This window comes from Vipera berus (assembly GCF_964194415.1).
Source record: "Vipera berus genome assembly, chromosome: 2".
Classification (NCBI taxonomy): domain Eukaryota; kingdom Metazoa; phylum Chordata; class Lepidosauria; order Squamata; family Viperidae; genus Vipera; species Vipera berus.
Genome location: NC_138203.1, coordinates 182,036,698 through 182,050,763, shown reverse-complemented (window position 1 = coordinate 182,050,763; position 14,066 = coordinate 182,036,698). Strand labels below are relative to the sequence as shown.

Below are 14,066 nucleotides of genomic sequence, written 5' to 3'. Positions count from 1 at the left end.
ACATTGTGAGGTACCTCAGAGTTTGGTTCTCTGTGCTCTCCTATTTAATATCTACATGAGGCCATTGGATGAGATGATCCACACATAACAGCTTTCTATCTCTACTCCAGGCTCCTTGAGGGATGCTGTGGGCATCCTACCTCAGTGTCTAGAGTGTTCATGTCTGGTTGGGGCAAACTGGGCTCCTACTCAACCCTAGTAAGATGGAACAGTTGTGGGTATTTGGACGCTCCAAAGACAGGTTTTTTCCATCTCTAATTCTGGGTAAGGTGGCACTATCCCAGATAAACACAGTACACAATCTGGGGGTCCTCCTAGACTTATAGCAGGAGGCAGCTGTGGCTGGGAGAGCCTCTGAGCACCTTCCAGTAATGCCCCAGTTGCACCCATTCCTGGATTGGGGGGGCTTGCTCACCATCACTTCTGCCCTTGTAACCTCTCACTTGGATTACTGCGAATGCTATACATGGTGTTTTGCTTGAAGAGCATTCAAACATTTCAGCTGGTGCAAAATGCTGTAATAAATGGTGATAGCTACAGGCACATGTAACAGAAATTGAATAAATGAATAAAAAGAGCTGTCTGGCTGAATTGTGACAAACTAAATTTACATTGGTTAATATAGTTAACATAACATTTATATTTTAATAAAAATTAAGTGTGATTTCCAAACAGTGTATTTGGTCAGATGTTTAATCATTCCTTCCTGAGATAAAATCTGTCATTCATTCATTAATGATCTTTCACCAACATGAATTCTCTACTTTAATTGGTTTATTGGTTTATAAACTTACACATATTTTCTGAGTAAAACAAAAAGTAATTGAGAGGAGAGAATTGCCTGGGAAACTTGTTTGGGAATACCTGATGCCAAGATATTTGGTTTGCAACTATTGAGGATAAATACTGATTAAAAATAGTATTCATTGAGTGAGGTTTTTCTGTGTATATGTTTTCCACATATATATGTGGAAGAAGGAAGTCTTAGATACACACACACACACACACACACACACACACAATCATAATAGCATAAAAACATATTCTGACTTTTCACATTAAGCAGCAAATATCAGAGCAATCATGCACAAGCAGCACACCCAACTCCCTTGGGATACAATAGCAAGCATGACCACAGGTGCAGTTCCAGCACGCAGCAGTTGCTCCCTTGCTTGGAAGAAAGGAAGACCTGTTTGCACACAGTTATTTCTCTATGACTCAGTATGTTTGTGAATCCCAAGAGAAATGCAAAAGATGCAGTCAATATTCAAAATGAGAGCACACACAAGCTAGGGAAGGAGGAAGAAGGCCTCTGCTTCTGCAAAGTCCTCAGCTTTAAGCCTTTTTGAAAAGGTCATATGAACATGATTCTGGAGCCCTCCAGGCTAATATAATACCAGTGGTTCTTTCAAGCTTGCAAAGGCTGCTGCAGAGAGGACCATGGCTAGCATTTCTTTTCACAGATCCAATGTTCTTTTCCAGAGCAGGCGACATCATTCCATTTCCCAGAGGAGCGCAGGGTAGCACAGTCTTCACCCGAGCCAGCGTTATTGGGTTCACCTTTCCCCCAAAAGCTAATGGTGGCAGCAAAAGGTTATTGTCAGTAACAGGAAAACAATCAGCAAGTATCATACGTCATTGTGTAAACTACATTTGGAATTGTGTGCAGAGTCCCGATTGCTCCACATCAACCAGGATATGTAGGGAAGTCAACCCAAGAGTCTCCAGATGGGCTACAACTACAATATACAGAATTTCCCATTTCTTCATTCCCCCTTAGAACCTCAATTTTATCCAGGTTGAAAAATGGGAGATACTTTTTCATCCATTCATTTGAATGCAAACAGGACTCTATATTTTGTCATGAATGTCCTGCCCACCAATTGCATTAGAAATCTTCAGTTTCTAAAAATACCAGTGAGGGAGAAATATATCTCTTTGCCTGAAAGCGCTTCCTATTTCTGTAAATCCACATGACAAAGAGTCAAATCCCAAACTTACAGAAAGTTCTCAAAAAGGCAAAGAGGGGAGAAAACAAAGAGGAACTGCTGTTATGTCAAGATTATTAATTTGTACAGTGTATCTAACTTAGGCTCCAAGAAGTTTGAGGAGGAAATGAAAAGAAGAAAAGAAGATAAAAAACAAAACATGCTTCCTTCTGCAAAAAAAAAAATCCTTGACATCAGTATCCCAAAAAAATGCTGACATCAGGACAGTTTTTTTTCTCAAGAATGTATCATTGTTGAGTAGGTTTTTCTCTATAAAGTGAAAGATATGCTTACAAATGAGTTTCATGTTAAACTCATGGGTAATAACTTCTTCCCTTTTTTGTAAACATTAGTCCTTAAATCTTGAATAAAAATAATCTATTTTTAAATAGGATACACCTAAACAGAATAGCTCGAAAACGAATACCTGTGTTGGTCTAAATAGGCAGGGCAGTCCCTTTTAAATTTTTCCTTTTCCATTTGGCCTTCAGAGGGTTTAGAAGGCTCAGAAAAGACATAATATATACTAAAATGTTTACGAAAATGCAGTGGAATAGGAGAGTTTTGGGAGGTGGGTGCCTTCAAGTCCATTTTGACTTTTGATGATCGCCTGGACAAATCCATGTACTTTTCTTGGCAAGATTCTCAGAAGTACTGTGGTTTGCCTTCCTCCTGGAGCTGAGAGAGTGACTGGCTCAAACCCTCTGTAGTACCCAGCAAGCAAAACAACTGGAGAGCAAGTATCTACGTGAACAATTCAGGCAGAATACGTACCCACAAGCATTTATTATAAGATTCCTTGGCAACATACAGGGGAGTTAAGGGGTGGGTAGGAAGGTACAAGTCCAACTATATGGCTTGCCCTGTCATACATCAAAAACATTTTGGAAGCACTAGAACACAGCTTCTAAGATCTGCAAATGGGCATCGCTCACCACCCAGAGACTACCATACAATGGCAAATCATGTATTACAAAGATTGCTTAGAGGTGGGAGAAACTTGTAATGTAATTTACCAGATTTCCTGCATGGATTGCCCCTGTGATTATGCAGGACAGACAGGGAGGAAGCTAACCACCCAATTGCAAAACATGGGGTGAGTGTTAGACGAGAAGCCCCAAACTCATTGGTAGCCTCACATTGCAACGAACAAGAATATACATTCAATTTCACAGCTACTAAGATTGTTGACTGAGCAGAAACAAAAATAGCCAGGGAAATGTTTGAAGCCTGGGAAATATACCCCATGTCAATCAATAGGAGTGCTAATTTACCACCAACACACAAGTTACTTAAGAGCCAAGGGCACACCAGCACAAGGAAACAACAACCAGCAACTTAATAGCCAACCATCAACACTCCAATTAACAACTAAAAGCCACACACAACCACGCACTACATAAATAGTATGCACTAGCACAGCACATAAAGAGAGAAGTTCCTTGAGAATGGGGTCGAGCACGAATCTGAAAGCTTGGAAGACTAAATCTCTGGTCCCAGTGATCGACTCATATTGGATCCTGCAACATTATCTTGGGACATGTATACTTGCCTTCATTTGCAAAGTAATACAGTTGGCTGCATGTCTAAAGCAGGACTAGAACTCGCACTCTCCCAGTTTCTAGTCCAATGGGTTTAACTACTGAGCTACACAAGTTCTGGAAATGCAATATACAGAGCAAAACAAATATATGTGGAATTTAAACAGACCTTCCAAATAGGATGAACTATTCCAAGAAAATATCATGAATTTACTACACATGTAATCATTTAAAGGTGATATTAATTTCCATTTTGTAAAGATTTTTTGCAAGAAAAAGCCTTTCTAATTTTGTTCAAATCCATGCCTATTTATGTATCATCTGGTCACCACCTGGCAGTATATCACTAATGTATAGTCACAGTGATGACTGGCTGATGCTATAAATTGTTAGTACAGAAATATTGTATATTTTCAGTGTCAGTTGGAGGATGATGTTACATATATGGATAATAGACAAATGTTTCTTCTCATTCATTTGATTTTGCTCATTCTGTCCAGATACTCTTTACAGTGTAAGATATAAGGAATCATGTCATTTGTTGCTACAGGATGCCCAAATGGACAGTTGCACTATTTTTTTTCATGATCCTTTATGGCTTGCTGCATATTAAGGAGGTACTTCTACAGTATTCTGGGATCTACAAATCTCAATTTCCAAGAGTTATTATCTATGCAAACCCTTAAATGACTTCCCTACTAAGTGGATTATAATTAAATTTACTTACGACAAAGATAAAGTTGTATTATCCACCCAGATCCATTGGTTTTCCCTGTCAGCATCACTCAAGCCTATCCAAAACACCTGCTCCTTGTCCATATTTTTTACCAAAAAGTTCTACCAGAAAGAGAAGAGAAAAGGTTATGGCTTTGTCCATAAAAAGTAGGAATATGTTCATCATGTACTAGAAATTTTCATTTATGATAGGATAAACATAATCAGGGCATAAAGAGGATACACTTGATCAACAAGTCATTACATTTAGCATCTGTAAAATTTATAACACCTGTAGCAGCACCCAGTTAGGAATTCCACTGCCTATCATCCTCTGTTCTACCAGTGGGACCATTTAGACAGGCAATAAAAGAATGTTTATTCCACGTGTTTTTAAATATGCAATTCAAGGTTTTGAACTCAGCTCCTTCTGATCTTAAGGTTTTAGCAGTTTTGCTATTTTATAGCATTTCGCTTGGTTTTGCTCTTTGAGATCCAGGACAGAGAACCCGATGATTGTGGGCTACAGGATCCCCCAGCATACCACTTATGGCCCCAAAATATCTGAGTAGCCCTGCTAAAGCTTCACCAGGCTATTTTTGTGTTTTGGGGAAGGAAGGAAAATTAAGGTAGAAAAAGTGTGTTTTAAGCTCTGCAAGACTTAAAGCATCAATTTTACCCATATTTTTTCCCCATTCCCCAAAGCACATACAAAAAAGCCAAACATTTCAGCTCCACCCACTCTGGTAATAGCAGAACATCATTAATCATACCCCCCCCTGTGGTCCTCAGGCTAGATAGAAAAATCATAGTGGATTCCCCCGGAAAAAAATTTAAAAAATTCTCACTCCCCTTTTACAGGGTTGCTTATGAGAACTGAAAAGCTACATTAAAAAGGCTTAACAAAGCAATCATGGAAAATATTACATAAGCTGAATTGAATCTGAAATGAAAGCTACTTTCAGTATTTAAACAAGAACAGGGCATCTCTGATAAGGTTTACAGCCAGAGTTCTGTACATATGAAATTATATTTCTCAAATGTCACCTTTGGGAACTCAAAAACATTCCCTTGTCTTGATAAAAGCAGAATCAGTATGTACCTGTTCTATCCCATGGTTCAAAATAACCAGGTGAGCATCTTCATTTTCACAAGCCTGCTCAGCTATCTTCCAGGGTTTGCTTTCGAAGGAGAAGAAGTAGCAGCTGTTTTGAAAGTGCAGCCAGTGAGCTGGACAGGTTGTACAGAATACCTCTGAAATAGTCCAAAAAGGGCAGGGAGCGGGGGAGAATTAGAGAGAACTGGGTTGCTTTGTAGAACTCCATAGCCCTCTCAATGTGTTAGATTACAGGCCCAATTATCCCTGGCCAACCTGGCAGTAGAGGTTGGGGAGCAGAAGAGTTTCCATCTTGTAAGACGGGAGGCCTGTGTGTTAGTTTCTTTGGTGGAATTTTATTCACTGTGTCTCAGAAAGGAATTCTTTGGCTTGATCCCTATCTCAACATTTTGTTATTGTGAAGTTAAAAATCAAACTAGAAAACTGGAACATGTGAAATAGTTTTTATACGCGGCTTCTCTATGATAAGTTTGAAAGTTTCCTTATGCTGCTAGCAAGAGCCTTGGTGGAGCAGTGGGCTAATGCCTCCTTAAGTAAGACCAGCTGCCTGCAATTAGTGCAGGTTCGAGTCCCACCAGGCTCAAGGTTGACTCAGCCTTCCATCCTTCCGAGGTAGGTAAAATGAGGACCCAGATTGTTGGGGGCAATAAGCTGACTTTGTAATAATGCCGCTTGGGGTGTGTGTGAAAGCCCTAATAAGCAGGCATATACATAGAATGAAGGCTACTGCTAAGCTTGTAAGCCGCCCTGAGTCTTCGGAGAAGGGCGGGATATAAATGGAATTAAAATAAAAATAAATAAAATAAATAAATTTCATGTCTCCTCTTTTGAAATGGCATGAATAAAACTCACAGAAGATGCTAACTTAGTATTTCATGGCTACAATGCACACTATATTTGTGTCTATACAGGTAATCCTCGATTTATGACCACAACTGAGCCCAAAATTTCTGTTGCTAAGCAAGGGAGTTGTTAAGTGAATTTTGCCCCATTTTATGACCCTTCTTGCCACAGTTGTTAAGTGAATCACTGCAGTTGTCAAATTAGTAACACGGTTGTTAAGTGAATCCGGCTTCCCCATTGACTTTGCTTGTCAGAAGGTCGCAAAAGGGGATCACATGATCCTGGGGACACTGCAACCATCATAAATATGAACCAGTTGCCAAGTGTCCGAATGTAAATCAGGTGACAATGGGGATACTGTAATGGTCATAAGTATGAAAAATGAACATAAGTCACTTTTTTCACTGCCATTGTAATTTCGAATGGTCACAAAATGAATTGTTGTAAATCGAGGGCTAGTTGTAATGCAAGGTAATACATGCATAGCAACCTCTGTACCTTTCTATAGATTTGCAATAAGGCAATGGTATATGATCCTTATTGCCTAAAATGGAAGAAGAACTTAATGAATGAATTCATAAAAGGACTCATGACAGTTCACTGGAGTTAGGATTGAGCAAGAAATAAAAATACCATTTACTAAAAGATATGCCATTCCTTCTTGGCACAGCCTTACTTTCCTCAGCACTACTAGGGGATATGTATCTTTAACTTTTCTCTGTTCTCCATCAAAAACCTCTCAATTTTGAAAGTGAAAATGATGGATAAAAATACTGAATTTCGTAGTAGTATATGCAGATGGTTGAAAGGATTTGGAAATTGTATTACTACATATTGTGTTGAAGTCATCACCTATCAGAAAACATCTGCTACTGTAATTAGGATGAAATAGATAGATAGATAGATAGATAGATAGATAGATAGATAGATAGATAGATAGATAGATAGATAGATAGATAGATAGATAGATCAATCAACGGCTTTAGTCACCATTCACAAGTCACTCAAGATTTTGCCCCTACTTTTCTTGGCCAAAGCTATTGTGGGCTTGCCCAGGCAAAACAGGTATGGGTTTTGACCACACTTTGGTTTTTCCTAGACAAGTCTGAAAAGATTATTATTATTCTGCTTTCTCACACAATCAGCCAAATGTTTAGACTAGAAAACAGCCATATTTTCATATCTTTGATGTAGAGGGGAGGAGGATATGTGCCTTGGAGCTCTGTGGCCACAGGTGTCACAGTGAACAAACAGAAGTCAAACACTCAGCAGGAAAAGCCAAAATCCTGCTGAAGAAGAGGCCATGGAAAAGGGGGCAGCAGCTGGGAAAATGAAGTGAGACTTGGCGTGAGGTGAGTGCTCTTTTAGCCCGGAAGAGAGAAAGTGTTTCTTCTTGACTGGAGCACATACACTCCAAAGAGGAAAAGAGTAAGGCTCAGCTTTACAAGCATGCAAAAAAAGTACAAGAGCTGCACCTTCAGGCTGTTGAAAGAAAAGTAAAGGCTATGATGGAACCAAAATAGAAAAAGAAACCCAAACAAAGAATAAAAGTGACTGAACTCTATACAGAAGTAGTCTGCATCTATAGAGAATCACTATAGTGACATATCGAAATTAGTAGTAAAGAAATATAGATGTGAACAATAAAGAAATATATTGTACATATGGAATACTGTAGAGAAATATGAAGGTAGTCCTCGACTTACAACCACAGATAGATAGATAGATAGATAGATAGATAGATAGATAGATAGATAGATAGATAGATAGATAGATAGATAGATAGATAGATAGATAGATAGACAGATAGACAGATAGACAGACAGATAGACAGACAGACAGACAGACAGACAGACAGACAGACAGACAGACAGACAGACAGACAGACATTTTAAGGGACAGACTTTCTGAATAAGATACAGTATATCTGGTGGCATCTCATTCATAAAAGCAGTATGAAAAAGATCAAACAAGTGGCCCAAAAGAAGGCACCGGGGCACATTTTGCAGCACCAACAGCATCATCATCTGTGTGGACAGAGACTTCCTTAGCTGAGCTTTGCACACTGTGCAGCTCTCATCATCAGCTCTGGGAGAGTCACTGGAAAACATAGCCTGGGATTTCCATTTAGTTCTTAAAGACTACAAAATCTTCCTTCTATTAATCTGACTAATTTCTTTAAAGCAAATCAGGTGGTAGCCATCGTTATATCCACATCCTATATTAATAAAATGTGAAATGGTTAAATGAAAGGGCTGGTATTTCTTTTTATCAAACTGGAAGAAAAGAAGAGAGATGGAAATGCAATACAATCACAGCTGTATCCACAGAGATTACCTTGCAGAAACTGCTGTGGCATTAACAAAAACATTTTTAAGCCCAGGAAATGAAGAAAACAATAAAAATATCTCAAACTGACTTTTCCTTAACTCTCCGGGGTTTAAGAGGGAGGGAAGAAAAAAAAACCAGCCAAGCTTTCAAGACATTCATTCATTCATTCATTCATTCATTCATTCATTCACATTTTTATAGCTGTCCATCTCAGTCAATGACTCTGGGCAGCTTACATTTCAAAGATCCTCTTGCTATAATAATGCCGCTTGGGGTGTGTGTGTGAAAGCCCTAATAAGCAGGCATATACATAGAATGAAGGCTACTGCTAAGCTTGTAAGCCGCCCTGAGTCTTCGGAGAAGGGCGGGATATAAATGGGATTAAAATAAATAAATATAAATAATATAAAGCAGAGTTCCAGTCATTTTCATAGAACCTGTTTCCTGTCTTGGTTTATCTTAAAGGGCTGGCAGCAGTCCACAACCCTATTCTGTGGCTATGAACTACTCACCCGTGAAGTTACGTACTGCGTCCAGGATCTGCATCACATCTTCGGCAATTCTAGCATTTTCTCTTTTGAGCTCTGCCAGTGTTTCCAGCACAGAACTCAAACTCGAGTTGTTTGCCAAACCAGCTAAGAAACAGAGAAGACTCCCAGACTTAGCAAATAAATGTAACAGTGATACCCTAGCCTAGAAAACCCTTCTTCCACATAATCTTATGTTTTGCTGATATATACCCCTTTGTTAAAAAGAGTAATTTCTTGGAACAGATTAAATCTCCATCTAGTCCAGTATTCTGTTCTCACAGTGGTCAGCCAGATGCCTACAGGTAGCACTATCCCATAATATTGTTTTCATTAGTTCAGGGGTCTGTACCAATACATACACACGACAGTTGATCTTATTTAATGCATCTGTTACAAGCTTTATTAATTTTACATGATTCCAGGAATTCCATCAATTTCCTGGAATCACATAAAAATAATATACAACAATCAAATAATAAAGAAAGCTAAAATGCTAAAGACAAATAATGAATGATGAAACTGATGAATAAACTAAGAAAAAAAGTTAATTCTTGCAATGTACATTAATATTAATATTAATATTAGTATAATAATAATAATAATAATAATAATAATAATAATAATAATAATAATAATAATTAATAATAATAATAATAATAATAAGAAGAAGAAGAAGAAGAAGAAGAAGAAGAAGAAGAAGAAGAAGAAGAAGAAGTAGTTGGAAGGGACCTTGGAGATCATCTAGTCCAACCCCCTGCTCAGGCAGGAAACCCTATACCATTTCAGACAAGTGGCTGGCCAGTCTCTTCTTAAAAACTTCCAGTGTTGGAGCATTCACCACTTCTGGAGGCAGGTTGTTCCACTGGTTAATTGTTCTAACTGTTCAAGGTGCTTGAAAGAATAGTGGCTGCTTGTATACTTCTGATCTGAATTAAGGATGTTAGTGATACTTTCTGAAGGCTAAATAGTTTTGTACCTAACAAATTAGTTGGCTGAATGGCTATATTTAAAGAGTGCTTGCTAATGGCTCTATCTCAGTTTAGAAGGAAGAATTGAATGCAAAGCCACAGGATTCTGTCCTGGCCCCTGGAGATTTTTATATTACAATGACATGGTTGAAAGAGTTGAGGGGGTATTCATTCATTCATTCATTCATTCATTCATTCATTCATTCATTCATTTGATAGTTGCCCATCTTGCCAGTTGTGACTCTGAATGGTAAGCATGAGGTTTAGACCATCAGAAACAACAAAAAGAACAAAAAATAGCAATTTTAGAGTAATAACATATTAATGCCCAAAGACAAAGTTACAGATCTCTTAGGAGGTCCCTGATTTTGATTAAAAGTCTGCACACATCTGGCAGAGATGTCAGCATGTGAAACCCCTTAAGTAGATGCTCAGGAATAACATGCAAATACTATGCATAATTTGAGAGTGTAACTAAGAATTATATCCCTTACCTTTGAAAGTGCTTAACTCTCCACCCACTTGTTTGATATCATTAGCAATTTCACCCAATTTTCCAGAATCTGAAATTCAATTTTGTTATTACAAGTAAGTAGAAGATGCCATTCTAATCAACAATGAATTTCATTATAACAGTTCATAACATCCTTTCAAATAGCTAAGCCTGCCACTCTATTTAACCTAGAGTTACTTGTACATTTTACAACAAAATTGCATGTCCTGAACTATCTTGTAAGGTGCATGAAGAAAACTAAAGCCAAACTTTCTGGGAAATAAGATTAAACAGGGTTTAGAGACTACTGCTAAAACAAAGCTGCAGAAGCTGATGAAATACTAGAAGCCCTATTTAAAATATTACAATCTTAACACATAACTTGAAGTTTGAAAGCAAGTATGGAAAATGCAGCAGTGGCCAAGGGACTAGAAAAGACTGGTTTTTATCCCAGAATAAAAAAAAACCTGTAATTACAAAACATTGCTCACAACTTCCAACGATTCCTGGAGTTCTCAGTCATAATCCCTCTGAATTTTAAGATTTTTCCTCCAAAACATATCTGAGGCCCTTGACTGAGAAAGTCTGTCTTCACTTACTGGAATATTCTGGTCCATCATTTGTAATGAATCTCAAAACAGATTGTTATGAAAACACCAAGTACTGTACACATTTGAAGACATTCTCTCCTTTCAAATTTTTCTCTATTACCCTAATATAGTTGTCTTTAACTTGCTAACTTTGAGATGTTTTAAATTACAACTTCATACCACTAGTCAGTTGGTTTCCCTGTCTAAGAATGCTAATAATTGCCCAGCAAGACTTTTGCAAAGAGATAAAAGGATTTACAAATTCCTAGAGTGGAAGAGTGGATAATGAAGCTAATGGAATTGGCTGAGATGGTGAAAGTGACTAGTTTAATTAAAGAAAATACTTTGTCTAACTTGGTTTCTACTTGGAAACAAACTATTGGACTTCTTGCTAGAAATTGAATGAAATGAACAATTAATTTTGGGATTTTCAATTTTTGAATAAGAATTTAATGTATTTATAGCTGTATCTGTACCAAACAAAATTTGAAATTCTTCCTTCTTTTTCCCTTTTTCCCTCTTTTCTTCTTTTTTCCCCTCCCTTTTATTCTTTTTTTTTCTTTTGCAGGCCTGATTTTGCTTTTTCTTTAACCTCATTTTTCCTAAACTCCTTTTTGTTTTTGTCCTTTGTCCTTTGTTGAAACTTAATAAAAAAATTGAACCTAAGCTCATGACTATGTCCACTAATAAACAATGGTACACAATAGTGTTTTCATGCTCATCACAGGGAAATGCCACTTGTCATGTCTAACAACTCAACATGTTATTCGTTTCCACATTAGGGCTTTCTGAGAAAGGCTGTCTAATGATTCTGTCCTTCATCCTTTCAGGAATGAAGCAAGATTTAAATGAGGAGCCTCCCAATGAGTAGTTCAGTATTAGACAAGATCTTCACTGGTGCATATAGAGTTAGTCACTATCACTGAGGCAGCAGGGAATCTGATTTGTTACTGGAATATTGACACCACAATGTCTGGGTGGCTCTAGAAAATGTCACAAGTCATAAGTGGGGGAATGGCCTAGGTCACTCCAATATGCAAGCACTTGCGGTTTTTTGTCTAGTTCCCCTTCATTTTCCTGTAACTCTAATTCACAGAATTAGAAAATGATAGAAATGCTGGTCAATGCAGATTATGATTCCTTTGATTGAGATTATACATGGAGCAACCACTCCTAACTTTCTATATTCCAAATTATATGGTAATCAATAAAAGAGGGGCACCCGTCAGCTGAATTATATAATTGTGGACCGCTAATCCCTGCAGATAAAAGGTCTCCATCTTCCAATTCTTTCGGTGATTCAACGTTTTTTTTCAAGATCCATGCTGATAACTTTATTTATATACATATTTTTCAGATGTAGTATCTAATACTACAGGACTCTTCACAACAAAAAGGAAAAAGAGAATTGGGTCAAACAATTTGTTTAAGAAGTATAAGAGAAGGACTTACTATTATTTAATAATGATAATTGTCTGTTCTGCTTGTTGATATCTTTGGAGATTTCTGACTCTAGACAGAAGGAAAAACTATTAGTTTGAATATCAAACCTTTTCTCCACTTTGCACACTTCTAGCAAGGGGTACTCAAATTTAGTCATAAAAATGAGCTTAACATGAAATGAATGAGCCATCACTGATTATCCCAAAGGTGCTTTTTCACGAGGCACACTGGACTTAGTTTTTCTTTGTAGACATTTCGCTTCTCATCCAAGAAGTTTCTTCAGCTCTGAAGAACTGAAGAAGCTTCTTGGATGAGAAGCAAAATGTCTTCAAAGAAAAACAAGAAAGTCCAGTTGACCCGTGAAAAAGCATCTTTTGGATAACTATGACCTAGATGACCAAGAATCTCCATAGACATCCATCACTGATTACTCCACATTCTTCAACAATTTTTTTCCAGCAGAAAGGTAGGTTTCTACAGAACTAAGATTTTGAGAAGGAGCTTTCAAATGAGTAAATAACAAAACAAACAGAATATGCCTGAGCTTTTTTTAATGAGAAAAAGGGTGTTTTTTTCAGCCTTCTACCTTAAAGATCTTTCATAACAGAGGTCACAGCAGATGGGTTTTTGAACCATCTGTCTTTGGAAATGTGCATTCAGCACCTTAGACAGTTTTGGGAAATAAAGAAAATATTTTACTTAAAAGAAACAATTGGGACAAGATTGCATAAGAAACTCTCATATTTTGGCTTCAATTTGCAATTCAGATCAGTAAGGATTTGGTATACTGAATAAACAGACAAAATTAATATGTAATTTTGATGCAACTACAGGACTGTCTAACTATTGGAGTGCAAATCATACAGCAATCAGATTTATGTATATTCATGTATATTTTTCCCATTAATAGTCAGAATGAGAAAGCCATGATCTTGACTTTATGTACCAAGCTATGCAGTTTTGTGTGTGTTTATACACTCTCAGAGACTGTTTCTTTTTCTTGTCTGGCAATAGCTTCCACAGTCTGTATTGAGCTTTATGTTTTAATAACTGTCTAGGTTATGCAAAGTGGATAATGTATTCTAATGGAAAATTGCTTCTTTCTAATCAAACTTACCATTTCTGAGGCTCTGGGAGAAAAGGGCTAGGAGTAGCACAAAGGCAATGCCCATCGTGGCCCATAATATAATATACTTCCTATTCATGAACCAAACAATATGACGATCTATGAAATAATCAATTGGAAAAAGATGAGAATTAGTAATAGAGAAAGCTGAGCAAAAGGAAAGATAGGAAAAAGGTAGCCATGGCCACTAAAAATTAGGTCTGTTCTAAAGATTAAAGTGTTTGTTTAGATAAAATTACTTGGTTTGTTCAAAAGTTGACCATGAGCTACAGTTAACTTTAGTATCTATAAGCTATGTAGATTTTATACAATTTTATCTTACTTGGATTGAAATGCCATCTAGGTAGCCACCAAATTAGAAACATTCCAAACAAGAAATAAA

At 37.3% G+C, this 14,066-nt stretch overlaps 1 protein-coding gene across 1 annotated transcript; it reads right to left on the bottom strand.

The window, feature by feature from the left end:
• Positions 1 to 1,306: 1,306 nt before the first annotated feature.
• Positions 1,307 to 13,730, bottom strand: LOC308662878 (C-type lectin domain family 17, member A-like; the record flags this gene model as incomplete). The annotated part of the gene is made up of 6 exons (XM_081319021.1): positions 1,307 to 1,574; positions 4,257 to 4,366; positions 5,346 to 5,497; positions 9,047 to 9,169; positions 10,527 to 10,595; positions 13,676 to 13,730. 6 exons carry the CDS (start codon positions 13,728 to 13,730, stop codon positions 1,445 to 1,447), a joined length of 639 nt encoding a protein of 212 aa, XP_081175147.1. The 3' UTR covers positions 1,307 to 1,444.
• Positions 13,731 to 14,066: the final 336 nt, after the last annotated feature.